The 16672-nt window shown below is 37.2% G+C and overlaps 1 protein-coding gene across 3 annotated transcripts; it reads right to left on the bottom strand.

Moving 5' to 3' along the window:
* Positions 1 to 3549: 3549 nt before the first annotated feature.
* Positions 3550 to 4581, bottom strand: LOC115634034. Of its 3 annotated transcripts, none has more exons than XM_030531576.1 (3): positions 4397 to 4581; positions 4133 to 4327; positions 3550 to 3994 (listed from the first exon to the last, which is right to left on the bottom strand). In XM_030531576.1, exons 1-3 carry the CDS (start codon positions 4418 to 4420, stop codon positions 3734 to 3736), a joined length of 480 nt encoding a protein of 159 aa, XP_030387436.1. In that variant the 5' UTR covers positions 4421 to 4581; the 3' UTR covers positions 3550 to 3733. The 3 variants fall into 3 exon arrangements, with proteins under 3 accessions (XP_030387436.1, XP_030387435.1, XP_030387437.1); XM_030531577.1 differs by having other exon boundaries at positions 3785 to 3994; positions 4051 to 4327; XM_030531575.1 differs by having other exon boundaries at positions 3550 to 4327.
* Positions 4582 to 16672: the final 12091 nt, after the last annotated feature.

Below are 16672 nucleotides of genomic sequence, written 5' to 3' on the forward strand. Positions count from 1 at the left end.
ATATACTTACTTACTGCCAGAGTTCATTACACATTCGCGTATGTACATACATATACACATATGTACTATATATATATGCTTTACTTACATTCGTATGTGAAGGCGGCAGCTAAAATGAAACGAAAAGCTGAAATGAGCAAAGTAATGAGAAATGCACAATGACGGCGAAAAAAGAACCAAGCAATGATTAACCGCAAGCAAACATATCCTTATTCACACTCCCAACCACTCCTCCTATACTCGGATGTGGGGAGCCTTCTCCCCCCCCCCCCCCCACTCCCCTCGAGTCATAATAATTATGAGCGCATCATTTGCTTTGGCAGCAGGGCGTGCGATTTTATCGAACGGTGTGACGGGGAGGAGGGCGGAATGTGGGTTGCCACAATTGGAGTGGTGGTGGTGGTGGTAGGGGGTGGGGGTGTGGGTGTTTCAAACAGTTGCAAAAGTAATTTCCAATCAATGTAATTACTTGCTCTTGATCGGTTGTCCACAACCGCACTGGCTTAACAGCAATTAATGATTTATTAACTTTGTTTGAAAAGCATTGTTCGACATCATTGGAAAAGGGTGTTTAGAACGAAAAAATCTAGATTATGATCGAATTTGGAAACATGTTTTACTTGAAATCTTCAATCATTTTCGTATTTATTTACATTTTTCTCGAAATGTACTTACAAATTGAACATAATTCGCAAGATTGCGATTCTGTATTTAAAACTTAGAGTGTGATCAACTATAACTTCATTTATCATAATACATACTCTTATATATGTATGTATATTGCATGTAATTTAAAAAAGATTATATATAAGCATATCACCGAAAAAAGACATAATTAAAGATAAAGAAATGTGTACAAATTTAAAAAATTCAAACAAATAGCTTCGGGGCCTTCTGTTATTTTAAAGCAATAATGTTGTTGGTGATGGAACAAAATGTACTTAACATGTCTGTTATTTATATTTTCTTTTTATACTCTGTTCATGAAAACGAAATACGTATGGCAGTCGCGTGAGCGAATTTACAGTTATGATTTTTGATTCCTCGCCTTCACTTTAACATTCTTAAAGAGAGATTCTGCTTGCAGCGCAATGCAAGGCTTAGTTTTTCTCGACCTGTTGAACGCGACGCGCCGTTTGTATTTGGAGTTGCCGAAAACTCTGAGAAAAACTTTAATTAATAGTTTAAATATTAGTAAACTGATGTAAAAGCATATGTACATATTAAGTTGTGCGTGAAGTGTGCAAAATCTGTGTTTATAAATGCGAAAATGCCGCGCGACTAATGTGCTGCAGTATGTATGTATACTTATGTGTGTATGTGTGTGATCGTGATTTCAAATAAAATGCGCAGTGCCGCAATTTTTGTTTTTATTTTTTTCAAGTGTTTGTAAATGTGATTTAAATAAGTAAAGGTGTTCAATTTGAAAATAATATTTAATTAAAGCGATCGCAATTAATCTGAATGTAAATGTAAGTACGCAGCGATTTATATTAATGACTTTTTTGTCATGTATGTATGTATGTACACGTATGAATAGCTCTCTCGCCTTTTTATTAGCAGACCAAATGTCACCGTAACATAACATAAACATAAAAAGAAAGAAAAAAAATTAATTTACAGAACTTGCCGAATGTGTTGTTTAACAGACTGCTAACTGGCCCACATTTGTGTGTTGAGTCTGTTGTATGAAGACATACCAACAAGTTGGAGTGTTGGGTGGTCGAGCAAAGGACCAAGAGAGCGCAGTTAGATCAATCAGAAAAGCAAGAGAGTGTACGAATTCTATTAAAAAATGTAAGTCGGGACGATTCCATTTGTTCGGTTTTTGCAAAATTAAAGAAACTACGATTATTGAAAATAAATGAAATGTATAATGTATGTACAAAATGTACATGAAATGTACAAGAGTATATAAGGTTTGCGGGAGGTGAAAAATGTAACACGGAGAAGTAGGCGTGGCAGACCCCACAATGTATGTATATTCTTGATCAGCATGACAAGATGAGTCGATCTAGCCCTGTCTGTTTGTCCCTCCCTCCCCCCTCTCTACCCCCATTAGCGATTTTCCATAACTCCTGTAGTTCTTGGAATTTCGAATTTCAAATTTGGCGAATAGCTCCAGTTAGTGATTATAAGTACGTTTGCTATGATATACATACATATATTGCATTATGATATTGTTGTTGTTGCTGCATTGCACACCGACACACACAAACACGCATAATTATTCTACACATATGCACAGAGTATTTCAAAGGACACTCGACTTTAGCCTCTCAACTTCTTTAGTTTGTTACAGTTACTAACACATACCTAAAACAACTCATTAAAACGGAACTAGTCTAAGTTGATCTTCTCAGATATTCTTAGACTCAAATATATTATAGAACTCGTCGTTTGTACTTAGAGCTAAATTAAGGCGATTAAACATATTGAAATTTTATGGATCTTAGATTACACTCAAGGTATAATATCGGTGTTACCTTCGTCTCAGAATTATGAAAGTCATAGTGTATAGGATTTAGGTAGGAGTCAAGGGAAGGTACTACTTGTATTTCAAACTAAGGACACTTTTGATTCCAGGAGGCTCTTGTCAAAACGAAAGAAATTAGTGAAATATTATTGTTAGAAACAAATTATGCTTTATTAAATTTATTGCTATTTTCCAATGATTTCTTTGATGTATTCATGTTACACTATTCATCGTTTACAATGAATTTTGCAAACCATTAAAGACTATTAAGACGAAACCACCGTTATGGGTGTCTGTTGAGCAATATATGTAAATTCCTTAAAACTATATAAAGAATGGTGTTTCATTTTTATTGATACGCATTGTGTATTTTAATTAATATTTCGTCATTCGACATGGTTTCAGTTCACAGTCGAGCGCATCATTTTAAATGATAATCTTTCGATCTGTTCTGTGTTCAAAATGTTCTGGAGAAAGTTTGTAAGTCTGAACAAAGAAAACAAATGGAGCTTCGTAACGTGAAAGCACAACATTAATTTTTGGCTTGTAGAATAGCAGAAACCAAAAAATAAAGAGAAGAAAAAGCGGCAACGGCTTTTGTTGCCTCAGTTTTCTGCTTCAAAAAAATGTTGCCAAAATTCCTAATGACAAACAATCAGCAAATGGACGAAGCGTGAATAGGGGAATATAATAAATCAAATGTATTGTTCTGGTATACGAGTGTGTATACATGCATATGTATGTAAATAGTTATGAGTATTTATCTTAATTATTCAGCACTTCATTGGATCTGATGCCAAATTTGCATACGACAAGTCTTGGCAAGAACTTACCATAAACACGTCCCCAACTCAACTTCCATGTAATTACGAGTGCGAACAAAAACTAATAAAACAAACAAACAAACAAAAAATAAAACAATTAAAATATTTATGAGTCAACATGAGATGTAAAGAGAGATTTGCGTTGTGTGTGTGTGTGTGGAGATTTGATCGAGCCATGGAATAATGGCGTAATTGAAATTGAAGGCCTCGTCTGGAACAAAGTTCAGTTGGAATTGCCGAGGCGGATTGTTAAATGAGGCGTTTTTTATTTGGCAACTTGCGGTTAAGTAGAGATACGTACATACAAACATACGAGTATATTGTATTTTGTTATAAGTAGAAGTAATGGAAGTAATTACCAATTATAATTATTATGAATAATTTAACTAAGCATAGACAATAAACAGCGCATAAAAATCACAAGCTGTTGGAACTACCGACGTTCGTAGCGCTGGGCACGTGGTATGGGTTCCGCCTTGCTTTTTAGCAGATACTTGTTGAAGGCGGCTGGGGAGCCGAAGGCCTTAATGGGGAACTTGCCGAAGCGTCCGTTTGTCTTGGCGACCACATAGTAGATCGGATAGGCACCAGGGGTGACCTCGACGGGCAACGCTTGGCTAGCCAGGCCCAGATTATTGTTTCGGCTGCTTGCCTGGTCGAAGATGAACTGTAGCTGCTTCTGCTGTTTCATTTTCTGCTTGGGAAAAGGTTTTAGTTCCGGCGCATATTTCAATACGGGCACTTCTTCACCAGTTAGAGGAGCCGGACGTGGGCGACGCATGCGCCTCGAGTCCAAGTACTTGCGTTGAGTGCCCGGACGCAATGTCTGTACCTGGATGACGGCCGAGTTCATGCTGTTCCCAGTGTGATCCTTCTTCGATGGCAGGTCCAATGGGTTCACTCGAATCACCTTCTGTGTGGTGTTCTCAAACCGATCGCTTATCACATCCTCCTTGATGACGTCAGGCATTGTCTCAGGCGCCTCATCTCCACACACCAAGCCAAAGCACAGCATCAAGCCCAGAAGCTGCCAGAGAATTAATCAAAACATCGTTTCTTACATAAACACAGCCTAACAGATCATTAATCAATTTACCAGTAGTTGTTGACTGCTAAACATCTTGTAATTTGGCAACAACAACAAACAACAACAGCAACAACAACACACAAATGACCAACACGTTAGTTCCGTCGAAATGACTGGACTGGACTTTGGGAATTTCGGTTACTCTGCCTGATATGGAGATAGGTAGGTATGCCGATCTGCGCCCACTCCGCTTTGCGACCTATGTTAAATGCTGCCGTTTGACGACTGATTCGCGATCGCTGCCAACATCGCCGGTGTAAGCTTGCCAGCTTCTATTCTAGCCGTTGTTCCCCCCTCCCCCCTTCTGTGACCACTAATGCCATTGTTGCCATAATTAAGTGGCTTTTTGCTCTGCTCTTTGGCTCGGTTCGACTCGGTTTAGATCTTCTATGAAGCAGCAGCAGCAATAGCCAGAACAAATTATGAGCCGAATTTCGATAGAATACCAGAAATAGTTGTTGTACCCTGCATCTGTATCGGAGTATAGAGGGCATCGTGAAATCGTTTTGCTATACGTAACAGCTGCGTCACGTTTAGTCATGTTCTGCGGACAGATTGTCTGTATGAACACTTATAACTCGGAAACCAAGCGAGCTAAGGCCATGAAAAATATATATTATTTAAATAAAGACTAGTTTTGTTTTGAATACCATACTCCACCCTCCTCCTTAAAATTTCAATTCAAATTCATTCACACTTTTTTTTAGCTCTCTGTCAAACAAAGTATGAGTTGTACCGCAAAAAATAGGTCTCGAATTTAAAATAAAACATATATATTGTTCATTTATGTATATTATTTAAATAAAGACTAGTTTTGTTTTGAATACAATACTTCACTCTCCACCATACAATATTAATTCATATTCATTCAAAAAATAGGTCTCTGCGCCATATAGAATTTAAAGACAACACTGTGATCAAGCCATCTTCAATTATTCGTCAGCCTGTATGTATAGATATTGAAAACTGTAATAGCTAGAGTTTGCAAACTTTGTATGCTGGAGTAATAGCACTTTTTAATTTTATCCACATAGCGTGTTTAAATGCCATATAGATAAGCGAATTTAAAGACAACACTCTGATCAAGCCATATTCAATTATTTGTCAGCCCGTTTGTATGTATGAACGCTTTTATATTGAAAACTGTAATAGCTAGAGTTTGCAAACTTTGTATGCTGGAGTAAAGGCAATTTTTAATTTTATACAGATAGGGTGTTTAAATGACGTAGAAGAGCTACATTGTCTGTTTTGTTTTGTTTTTGCCATCCCGAAGGCAACGATCGAACGCACAGTGGGTCACAGCTGTGCGAATTTGGTCGGCGGCGCGTGTTCATCGCCAATGTCTCGGCTTAAAGTTGATAGCTCCATGATAGACATTGTTTGTAAAGTAAATTGTGATTACCTCATTGATTAATTGGTTTGTTTCCCGCCAACAACGACAACGTCGGCCTCAGTCTCCGCCACTGCCTGATCGGTGATCAGAGTCTCCGCCAAAGCCATCGTCTGACACTGACGTAGCAAGTATTGTTTTTGTTTTTGTTTATTTTCTGTCAGATACTTTGTTAGGTATTTGATTTCAAGCACCATTAAGTATGCATTACTAATTATTGTAATGGAATTATTTATGATTATGAATAAAATCGGGTATTGTGTCTGACATGCACATTGTTTGCCGCCGACAGAGAACGAGTATAAAAATAAACAAACACTTCACGATACAAATCACAATTTCAGCTAAAATCACCTGGCAGCGAAGGTAATTCAATTAAAATCTGTTGTACAGAACGTAGTGCTAGCCCCCCGAAAGCATATGCCACGATATATATGCGATAACCGAAATCTTGTCTATAAATACATAATTTGGCAAATTCATTTCGCAATTCCCATTATCATTAGGTTAAACTCGTTTTGCATACGCCGAGCAAATACAAACAGATTAATGACAATCTGATGACCTGGTGATGATAATCTTCGGAGATTGATGAATTTCATTAATCAATTTAATAAGCGTACGACGCTAAATAGGCCAGAACGTAACCGATAGCTCTTTATATGTATATCTTCTTAAGTGGTGTATCAAATTTAAAGAAAGTTTAAAAGTTTAGAGTATGGATAATATGAATTCACAAAATATTGAAAGAAAATACTAACCAATAATTTTTTTCTTAATTCGTATATTAGTTTCATTTTGAAAGAACTTTGACTTTATTTGATTATATGAATTCACAAAATATTGAAAGAAAATACTAACCAATAATTTTTTTTTTTAATTCGTATATTACAAGTAGTTTCATTTTGAAAGAACTTTGACTTTATTTGATTGTCAATATCACCTAGAGTTCTAAAAATTTTAAATTTGAAGAAAAATTCCAATTTATAAAAATATATATAATATAATATAATATTTCAAAGTATTTTCCGTAGCTTGAATCAACTGGGTCCATTACAAAAGTAAAATGATTTTGTACTAATAGTTAGAAATTTGCGTACCTAACATAGTTAATATAGTTAATAGAATCAGTGATGTATATTATTGTAGCAAGCGTTACTCAAAATCAATCAAGCCTACAATAATAAAACGACATTAAATCTCTGAAGAATAAGTCGCACTTCCTCGAAGGTCAAGTTAAACGAATTATATAAGGAATTATGAGCTTAAAATGAGCATGAGTGTGAGGCAAACATTTATAGTCAATGTCTTAAAAGAAAATAAGTATAATGCTAATGCCGCTCACGTCTGATATCTTTTTACCTTGTGCTTAGTTTAGTAATTAATTGAACCTTGTGACGAAATTATTCTTTTTAATTTAAAATTTGTTTCAACTAAAATTTAAAATACAGTGTAGAAAGAATACAAGTATATACACTTAATTCTGTTTTTACACGGTAGATTGATTCCAAAAAAGTCGTGTGAAATAGACATTGATTATGTGCAAAATGAATCGCGCTAAATGAAATAAAATGGAAAACTGTGTTAAATCAAAACCGTGCAAAAAAAGACCGTGTAAAAACAGAAGTATAAGTCTACGCAGATTAAAGTATAATTGCTTCCAAGTATCGCAAGTGCTGTAAAAAGAATGTTTTTAGTGGGGAACCGGGGGTTGATTGAAAAGAAAATATTGGGTATTACAAACACTGTGGCCTTGGTATACAGGCTATAACTACGAAACTGGTTCAAAAAATTACTGCTTACTGTCACTAATAACATCCGTGTTGGACTTTTCAAACCGGAAATTGATAAAAATAAAAATATTCTAATATTCTATGAAATGTACTCGTATAGGCGCCTTTCCGAGTTTGACTTTGTTGAATTAATGCATTTATCAAATGTTAGACCGACCCCCACCATACGCTAATAATTCATGGTTAATTCTTTAATTCTGTGCTTCCTACAAGCAAGTGTTGAAATCGGGATATAACTTACCCCGTTTGTCCAAGATTTATAGAAAAATTTTAAAGCACTAAAAATTACTTTATTAGTGAAGCGAACTAAAAATATGAATGTTGCTGCTTTATGTACTCGTAGCCGGTTAAAATTATTTCTGCTAGTTGTTTTAGTTTTCTAAAAGCAACTGGAACTACAAGATAAGTGGAAGGAGTAAGATAAGAAAAGGAAGTGAAAAGCAGAAACTATAGAATCAAGACCTTAAAGAATGCCTCTTTGCCTTTCTGTCTATACATCCGTATCTATTGATTTTATAGAAACTTTTGCACGCTGGTGTTTTTCTCTTTTATGTTTCGATCATAAAAATTCACTTTGCCGAAAAGTCAATGACAAAAAATGTAAGTCTTAGACGTGCAAGGCGCACACAAAAAGAAATCACTTCACAGAAGACCACAAGTTAAGTAACCAAGCGTTGCATTGGAGTCCTGCGGCAGCAGTAAAACCGCAAGGCAAGGATGCGACGGACAGTGAGAGGAGCTTCAAACAGATACAGTCACAGTCACAGGCATTGGCACTTCCATTTGCATTTCCATCATCGAGAGCGCTATTGTCGCGCCATCGATTGTTATTCAAAGCAGCAATAATCTGTGCCAGGACGAAAGAACCGGGGGGACATGCCCATAGATAAGTCGCGCAAGAAACGCTGAAGGAAATGCAAAGCAGGGAGGTGGTTCAGCGATGCTATGCGTGGCTTCGGTTTCGGAAGTGCTCGGGGAATTGGAAAGCAACTCAACAGGTTTTAGCTTTTAAGCCCTTTCGCTTTGGTTGAACGGGTGATGGGTTGTCGCGCTACTCGAACGACGCGAGCCAATTTCGTAATCAGTAATGGATTACTTAAAGTAAGTACAAGTATGTGCGCTCATTTATTGTTTGTTACCCAACCACAAGACAAAGTGTGCATTTTCAACTTAAAGCCGAACAAAAATTGTTAGAACTGTGTTTGCGCGGCCGCAGGGCTCTGTAATTAGATTTCAAAAAGGGTCACATGTCGGGCATGATGTGGGTTTTTTGTGTAAACATTGGGCATACTTATATTTTTTATAGCAAAGGTCAACACGCATTCGCTCCACTAAATGGTGACCGCAAATAATTCTCAAGCTGAGCCGTTGCTTTGCGACTGCTCCTCGAGGCAGGCGTCCGTCCTTTCCTCCAGCTAATGGATGCCAAATCCGTGGGCATTTGTTTTACGTGTGCTACAATGCAGTTGAAATCTCGCTGGACCACGGTTTTTGGCTGGGCAATAAATTACATATTAGCTATAAGGATCTTTATAATTTACGAGCTGGTTTTAACCTCACAGAAGGTTACCCCTTTTGGAGTCAAAATGTTAAATGGTGGGAGTAGATAAGTAATAAAAATTATTCACATAGCCGGTACATACCTGGACCATTTGTTTTAATGTTGCTAGCCGCAGTGATATTATATTTACACCCATATCTAGCAATAACACAATGACGTAACAATTTGACACTCTAAAGATGCTGATGTACACATTGTCGGCCCAAATGCTTATTTAGTTTTGTTAAGGGATATCGTCTTCCTAGTCCTATAGTCTTCCTTCCTTTGTGGGGGTTGAAGGTTCTAGTGAAAGTTCGCACATTTCCTTTGCCGACATTTCAGCGCTTCATCTCACATGTTACATGTGATTCGTGTTTTTATTGCATGACAATTACCACAATCTTATTCGGGGCAAGAAAAAGTAACCGTAAAAAGAGAGAAATGGCCCTTTAGAAAGCAAATAACCGTTATGTTGCGCAAAAATTGCTATCCAAGTACATTTAAGGTTTTGTTTTGGTAAACTCACAATACAGAGCAATTCAAAAACGAGGAATACGTGTATATAGAATAGTTTCATAAGGGAACGTTTGACGCACGGTTTCTAAAAACCCCAACCCCCTGAGGATTCCAGTAGTTATTTGGGCAAGGTTTTCTAAACAGAAAAGGGATGATTTAAGAAGACGCAAGAACCTTCTTTTTATGCATTATTAAAGTATTCTTTTCCTTTGTCTTAAAAAATTACGACTTAAAGGAAATCAAGAAGGCTTTTAATACAACGCTCTTTAAGTTTCGAACTTCCCGCATTTAAACAGTTCCCCAGCTTTTAAGCCAAAGAAAATGCATAAATCAATCAATTTGCAGATGTAGAACTTATATTCATTACAAGTGGTTCAATATCAGCTTACTTTATTTGCACTAATCAAATTCGAGAAATCCTCATTCAACTTAGACTTCATCCATAATAAAGCAATTTCTTCAGAACCAGGGTCTTCCCGAACAGTATGAATTTACCAAAACAGACAATTATTTCATCTGTCGGATATCACCTTTGCTTTTCTCCTGTTTCATATAAGAGCAAAATTGCTACCCACTTTGGGAAATTATGACATCTTGATGTTAAATTTAGGTTACAATTGTTACTGAATTTAATTTTAAAATGTGGTAAGCACTTTTCGCCAATATTTTATATTACATGTATTTAAACAATATAGAAAGTTATAGTCGACAATGTCCGATTGTAAAATATTCTGTAACCAAACAAATTTTCGCCGCCGCAAAACGAGTAGGCCCATTGTGATGTTATTTGGCTTTATTGATCCGCCTTCAACCAGACAGAGCTGCAAATGAACTTGGCTAATTTTAAAATCTTCAGTTTTGATGTATTAGTGAGTTCATCTAAGAGATATTGCCCGAATGCAGTAAAGAGCTAGACAGTGGTAAATAAGATACACCACTCCTTCTGAAGAAGTCATTAGATTAGATTAGTACAGAAAAGACTTTGATTGTTTTACCTTTTAAAAGAACTGTGGCTCTTTTGGAAGGTCAGAAAAGAATAGCAAATAGCGGTATTACCTAGGGCCTAAAAATATCAACTGAATATCAGGTTTGTTCAATTAAAATTATTGTTCGGCTGTTTTCGAAACCCGGGCACTCGTGAAGACATACAATCGGACGGACATGTCTAGTTAGGTTTGTCATATCCTACAGATAGAGACTATATAGTATACTCTTTAGGGGGAAATGCTTCCATCTGCCTGCTCATTAGCAATTGAGGCAAAATACTTGCGAAGATCCTTCATAATTTAATTACTAAGCAGGAAGTCGTGAGAATTTCAGCTCTTCGAGCTGTGAATATATAAAGTACAAGCCGAAACATTCCAAGAATAAGCTTCTAAAATATATATATTTTTTTTTTTTTTGTATTTTTTTATATTTTCTGGACAGTAGTGTACTTGTTCGATCTTAACTGCTCCGTGCTTTATATTGTACTACGGACATGATAAATAGTATATACAAATTTGTTTCTATAAAGGTCTATAAAGCTGATGATATTTTATTTGATATTTATAAAAAAATATGTAATTTTAAAATGCTAAACATACTCTTTGCAATTGTATCATTCAGTCTTACTAAGGGAAGCCTGAATATCTCAGAAGTTTTGATTGTAGGGGAAGAAGAAAAAATGTATTAAACGTGTATGAAAAGTATTATTAAATTTATGTATCATTCAGTCATTTCATACATTTATGAATGCTTCATTTTAAAGAAAGGCATTTGCACAGCTCCTTAATGACCAGAGCCCCTGCCACTGAAATCAGAATAACAAAAAATAAATATAATGTTCGGAGCATAATAAATTCTTTGCAAAAATGCCTTTGTTTGCCATTAAAACATTTAACGTGCTCTGCCCCCTCCCTCCCGCTCGACGGCTTGCCAGCTCCGGCTGGGTAGACTAGCCTGGCACCTAATCCCGACAGCAAAATAAGCAGAACCAGCAGCTACGGCTCATGCCACCAATGCTGGCATGGCTCCGCCCTTAAATTGGGGGCCTTGTGGTGCCCGCTTGGAAGTTAGATGGGAGCGCCAACTGCGCAGCTGCAAGAACTTCGCATCGTCCAGTTAACACAAAGAGGTGGGGAGGGGGCGAGGCCAATATGCCGTTTAAGACTGTTCCATTTCCAAAGTGTTTCTGCTGCGCTGCTGCTTTGGGGAGACAAGTTCGTGTAGAAATCAAGTATACGTATGTACTACGCGAGCTAAGCAGTTGGTCGGGAATATAATATAGTTCTGCTCGTAATTATAAAGAAGAGCGAGGTGAGCATTTACTTGCATGCATCATCTAGATGCACATTATATTTCGGTATATACAAGTATAAAGTATATTGGATATATCAGCACGCCTTAAAAATTTGAACTTTAACGCCCAACGCCCAATGTGGATACATTTTTAAAGAAACACACGCAACAACAAATAAACGCTAATGTAAAGGTCATAATTTAAAACCTTGCGGCACACCTTTGCGATGCTCTAATTGTGGCTAAAATTATGGCCCCAATACGGTTGTCTGTCAAAATGTGGCGCCTGAAATGGACGGACGAGTCGCAGCATTAAGCAAATGTGGTCCGAAAACCTGTTTGTGGCTGTTGTTATTGAGTGTGGAGTGGCCTGGAATGGGGAACGGGCTGTGCGCTCACATGCAAATGAGAAGCGAGGACCCCATATTCGTGTTGAATTGCGGCAAATGGTGCTTGTCAATGCTGCGTTGCGGTTGGTGCCTGAAGTCGGGGCAATACGAGTATAGCCTGCCTGGCCCGGCTTTTTATGGACTCACCTTGTATGCTTGTTTCCAGAGGTGTTGATTATGCCTTTGATATGCAAATGAACCGGTTTGCTGGCCCAACACACACGCATTTCGTAATGCCCAGCACAAATTGAAGTGGCCCAACACAAATGGCGCTAATGATGGTTGAGCTGCTAAGATGACACCATGGGCATTATGATATGAGCATTTAAAGACTTGTAAACTCCCCCAAAAAGGGTTCTAAGCACTTTTCCAGCAGGCTCAGCGATTACGTGCGCTCCTTTTTCAACCCCAATTAGACTCATTAGGCAAACATCACCATATCCATATCCACATCCACATCCATATCCATTACAATGGTCGGGCCACTAAGGTGCGAAGTGTGGGCGTGCCTGTGTGGGCATTATGCTAACTATGGAGTGATTTACGACACAAATTATGGGCTTAAATGGACAAACATGTATAGTTTTAATCATGTTTCGCCCTGGGTTCGGAGTGCGCGGGGTATTTTCTGTGCATCAGCGCGGCGGGAAACTAGTCCCTCGTTGAGCATAAAGAGTGCGACATAAATTAATTAGCTTTTTCTCACATTTCATTCGCGGCTAGTTAGACCAATTTATGCAAACTACGTGTTTTTACAAAGCACGCCATCCATAAGGCTTGAAGGGTGCCTAAAATTTCTAAATAGTAAGTGCTGAAAGAAACGTACACTCATAAAACACTAGTCACTAGACACGAATACGTTCCAAATTTTGGCTTACTCCCAAAAGAGTAAGGAAGGAGTTGGAGTAACATTACTTAATAAAAATTATGTTGTACAAAATTTTGAAACCTTTTGATTAAATTGATAACATTCTCTCTTATTTTAAAAAGTGTGTGAGAATATGTGTCTAATTTAAAGCAAAATAATGAAAAAATCAAAACAAAAGTATAATTTTAAGGATTTATTAATTTTCAAAACTAAATATTTAAATGGTACTGAAAGAAAACCCTGTTTTGAATTCAATATTTTTGCTAAAAATCGATGTCTATTAAAATCACAGTTTCTATGGCCCTAAGTCAAGCATTTAAATAAAGAAAATTTGGTTTAAAATACACATTATTGTTCAGTTTTTGTCAACTTGTATTTGAATGTACTTCCAATCTGAACTAAATATGTTTTGTATTTTTTTCAAATGTGTTACAGAGTTGACCTCCTTAGTATTCTTTAAACCTTAATGCTTTTTGCAAATTAAACCTATTTTACAAATATTCACTATTTTTAGTCGCACATACTTTCTATTTTTAGATATTCTATTGAGCTATTGAAGCAATGAACAGTAACCTCTCGACTAGATAATGCGAAAGAAGCTTTATGGATTGAGTGAAAAAATTATATAAAATAGTGCTACGATGCGTCGACAATTAAGACTGTACTTTTGATTTTTCGCGCTTAGTGACTTAATTGCAACTTTGCTTGAATTAATAAAACCTTTAATTAAAATTCTTGCAGATATATTATTACTTGTAATACTTTTATACGACAGCCCCATAGGAGCTATCTGTGGATTTAGAATGGAATCAACCAATTCTTGTGTTATTTCTGACGTGATCCAATGCGTTTCTAAAGCTTTCTTTGCTAGAAATTCTGTCTTTTTAAGTTAGTTTCTCAAAAATGCTTACCAGTTTATTAAAACCTTTTAATTTTGTAACTGTGCCGGAGGTTCCAAAACGTGACAGAAATTCAGCAAATAATCGCGAGCGACAGGAGAAAATTTATTAAAAATGTATGCAATTATTTAGTTAGCCAATTTGTTTGTGTTCTTTGTTTTTTTAATAACAAATTATCTTTTTCGTATCAACTATGAAACTTACTGCCACCTCTCACCTGAGTATTCGCACACGCCTTTTTTATGTGAGAATAGAAACTTCCTTAGACCTCTTGAAAAACTTGAAAAAGTGTTTTTTTTTTGCAATCAGATAAGTTTTAAAATCCATCAATATCCCTTTTAACAAAATATAAACTTTATATTCTCTTCTACTCAACTGCCATTCAATATTAAAAAAAAAAAACAATTGTAGTACAAATCTCGAACCGTTAGTATCAAGAATACCTTAGACTGCGTTAATCTTCGTCAACAATGGAAGGTAAAGAAAATTAAAGAAATCCAATACAGTACGTAACTGAAACCTCTAGTATCAAGAATACTTTAGACGACATTTTAACAATAATTAACAATAATTATAAATATGTATTGTGCATGCCTATTTGTAATAAAAAATTTATTAAATAACTTGAATAGCCCAATGAATACTAAATTGAGCGTCTAAGAGTACTATGTAGTAGGCGGAAGGAGGCGTGGCACACCCGAAGAGACGAATAGATATAGACATATTCTATATTAAATTAAGCTTTGTACCTTATCCAAATTTGATATTAAGGATATACTTAGCATCATAGGCACATTTAATAATTTGAGTTTTAAATAAGAGAGGCACTCTTGAAGCTCTATGCAAGTCGGTTCATTATATAGCTGCCATAAATTAAGCGTAACTAAACCAATTTTGATTCTAAGCACATACATAACAAATTTGATAAATAGAGTTTTAAATAATGCCTCTCTTGAAGCTCTATGGAAATGATTTGCACAACAAAGTTTATCAGTTTTCTTTTAGTTAGAAGGCTGTAGCTTTTTGTAAAGTGTACTCAAGAGTCAGGCTATCACTACTTGAACGTTTAAATCAGAGCACTTCCTGGTTATACTTGCAGTCCAGTTGCATATTTAAGCATTTTCGTAAGCACCCCCAAGCTTGTCGAATATGGGTTAGTACGACTGACTTAAATGTTGTCATCTCTCCTAAGTAGGTACTATATTGTAAGCATGACATAAACAGTTTGTTTTGTTTTATTTTTATGCCATGAATGAAAGTTCTCGAAGTAAATAGGAACAAAAACAAATATATAACAACAATTGGGGGAGTTGCGTGGCTAGCTGCTGGGACATTGTTTAGAAATGTCTCTCTCGGGAAATTATTTATATTTTTTTTCCCCCGGAAAATGTATAATAAAAAATGCAAAATATTTAAAAAGTTGCTCGAAGCGCCTAATTGTAAACTGCCGCCACCGATGACACTTTATGAGTATCCAGGGCCGAGACAGGCACAGGAAAAAGTACAGGCACCAGTTCCGGTTCAAGTTGGCCGCGCATATTAAACACCGAAATGGAAAACTGCTATGGAAAATACAGGCATTGAGTTTTCACGGCTGGAAATTGAATTAAAACGAAGTGCGAGGGGGGTTGAGTTGTGAGGCGACTCTGCATATCCGTGTGGATTTCGAAATATGCCCAGGCGAGTGCTGCGACAGGCCTGAGCACAGCAGGGCACAGGACGACGTTGTGTGTGGACTTAACCAGCATTAATTATGACACAGGGCGCCCGAGCAGAGGCCAACAGTGGGACACAGACAATCCAACGGTCGTGGAGTGGCAATGGGCGACAGGTCCTGCGACAGGTCCGTTATGTGGGCACAGGTTATGGGCAATGTCACGCTGGCAGGTGTGCTAGCTACCCGGGCCTGGTCAAAAATTTAATTGACCAGCAACCAGGCTGTTGGCCTGAGCACGGACTTGCCACAACTGACACAGTGCCGTGGCCGTGGCTGGCTGGGGCAGGAATGGGAGTTGGATTTGCAGTTAATTTTGTTGTTGTTGCTGCAATTGTTGTTGGCGCTGTCTACCTTTTCATTTGGCCCCACCTGGGAGACCACATTAAATAATTACCGCAAATGGGCTTGGCGATAATTTTTGCACCAAAACCAGTGGCCAGCAAAAATTTTAATTGTAATTGCGAAAACAATAAACAAATGTGTCGCGCAATGCGTGTTCGCACACACCCACGCACACACACACACATACCCATGCTATCCCATAAATACTCGTGGAATTTCCTTTGGGGTCATCATAAAAATACAATTCGCATTTTATTTAATTATCGCCAGCGGCTTCGATTCAGGCCGACACTGCTGTGGCGAGCACAGCTGTCCTTTCAATTTATTTGCATATACAAGTACATACATATGTATGTATTATTGAATGGACATTTAAAGACTCGAATTCCCCAACCCCCCCTCGTATAACGCATTTCTCACGAACCGTTGAAGTGTCGGTCGGTCCCTAGCGCCCGATTCTTTCAAGGACCGCTCCCAAGGCGTTCATTTCCCGCCGGTCGCCTGGCTACTTAAAAATGTGCGATGCTTCAACCCGTTTGCTCCTTGGCCAG

Source organism: Scaptodrosophila lebanonensis, unplaced genomic scaffold, assembly GCF_003285725.1.
Source record: "Scaptodrosophila lebanonensis strain 11010-0011.00,11010-0021.00 unplaced genomic scaffold, SlebRS2 tig00000001-arrow-pilon, whole genome shotgun sequence".
Taxonomy (NCBI): domain Eukaryota; kingdom Metazoa; phylum Arthropoda; class Insecta; order Diptera; family Drosophilidae; genus Scaptodrosophila; species Scaptodrosophila lebanonensis.

Excerpts from the sequence above, each read along its gene's own strand:
- LOC115634034 (XM_030531575.1), bottom strand. The coding sequence starts at position 4,420 with ATGTTTAGCAGTCAACAACTACTG. Across the intron at positions 4,328-4,396 it reads TTAGCAGTCAACAACTACTG|CTTCTGGGCTTGATGCTGTG; the intron begins GTAAATTGATTA and ends ATTCTCTGGCAG.